The sequence below is a fragment of the Aplysia californica genome, unplaced genomic scaffold, assembly GCF_000002075.1.
Source record: "Aplysia californica isolate F4 #8 unplaced genomic scaffold, AplCal3.0 scaffold00021, whole genome shotgun sequence".
Taxonomy (NCBI): Eukaryota; Metazoa; Mollusca; class Gastropoda; order Aplysiida; family Aplysiidae; genus Aplysia; species Aplysia californica.
In genome coordinates, this window is record NW_004797291.1 from 2,413,985 (window position 1) to 2,415,154 (window position 1,170).

At 45.7% G+C, this 1,170-nt stretch overlaps 1 protein-coding gene across 1 annotated transcript in view; it reads left to right on the top strand.

Annotated features, from left to right (window-relative positions):
• Window positions 1–1,170, top strand: part of LOC101855312 (melatonin-related receptor) — an 11,838-nt gene that overhangs the window by 1,360 nt on the left and 9,308 nt on the right. Inside the window, exon 3 of the mRNA XM_035972289.1 lies at window positions 1,031–1,151. Coding sequence (XP_035828182.1) covers window positions 1,031–1,151 — 121 coding nt within the window. The remainder of the gene's footprint in view (window positions 1–1,030; window positions 1,152–1,170) is intronic.

Below are 1,170 nucleotides of genomic sequence, written 5' to 3' on the forward strand. Positions count from 1 at the left end.
CAACAACAACAACAACAACAACAACAACAACAACAACAACAACAACAACAACAGCAACAGCAACAACAACAACAACAACTAGAGGAATATTGTGCATTTATCCAGATGTCCCGTCTTTCTCTCACTGTGTCAGAACCCGCCTCTGATCGAGTCGGACTTCAGCATGGCAGTCATCTACGTCACCCTGATGGTCATCGCTCTGTCTGTGGGCACAGTGGGAAACTCTCTCATCCTACTGGCCAGCGCATGCGTGAAGAGTCTCCGGAAGTCTGGCTACATCTTCATCATCAATCTTGCCCTGGCAGACATGTGCGTGGCAGCTATTGCTGACCCCATGTGCGTCATCGGTGAGTACCCGATCGCCATCCCTACCCCCCCCAGAATTTCTTTAGCTGTACTCATCAATGTATTCATATTAAAGTGTCCTTCTCAATGTATTCATCTTTATGTGTTCATTTCATGTACTCGCCTCTACTATATTCACTTCACCATGTATTCACCCTCACTGTAGCCTTGTAGGCACGCCAATGTTATCATCTCCTTGTAATTACCCCCTCTATATTCACCACGTTGTAGTTACTTCACTGTATTCACATCACTGTATTCATATATAACTGTATTCACCTCACTGATTTCATCTGGTATTATTCACCCCAAAGTATTCACGCTAATGTATTCACCCTACTGTATCCACTCCACTTTACTAGCTCACTGTATTGACCTCACCGTTTTCATCTCCTGGCAATCACCTCACTGTTAAATATGTCATTCTGTATTCAGTGCACTGTTTTCCCGTTGCGTTCGCCCCCATCCTACTGTCTTCACACCGTTGTGTTTACTTCACTCTGTTCACCTCAATGTACTCACTCCACTGTATTCTTTTCACCGTATTCACCTCAATGAATTCCCCTCACGGTGTTCACCCCAGTGTATTCAACTCACAGTTATCTCATTGTATTCACCCCCACTATATATATTCATTTCCTTGTATTCACTTCACTGTATTCACCTAACCATATTCCCGGTGCAGCCGTCCTGAAGGGAGAGGAGTGGTTTAATGACAAGCCCTGGTTCTGTGAGACCGTGGCCGCTATGTGTCTGACTGCCTGTTTCTGTGCCTTCCTCAGCCTCAGTCTCGCCACGGTCAACCGGTGAGTGATTTGGGGGTGG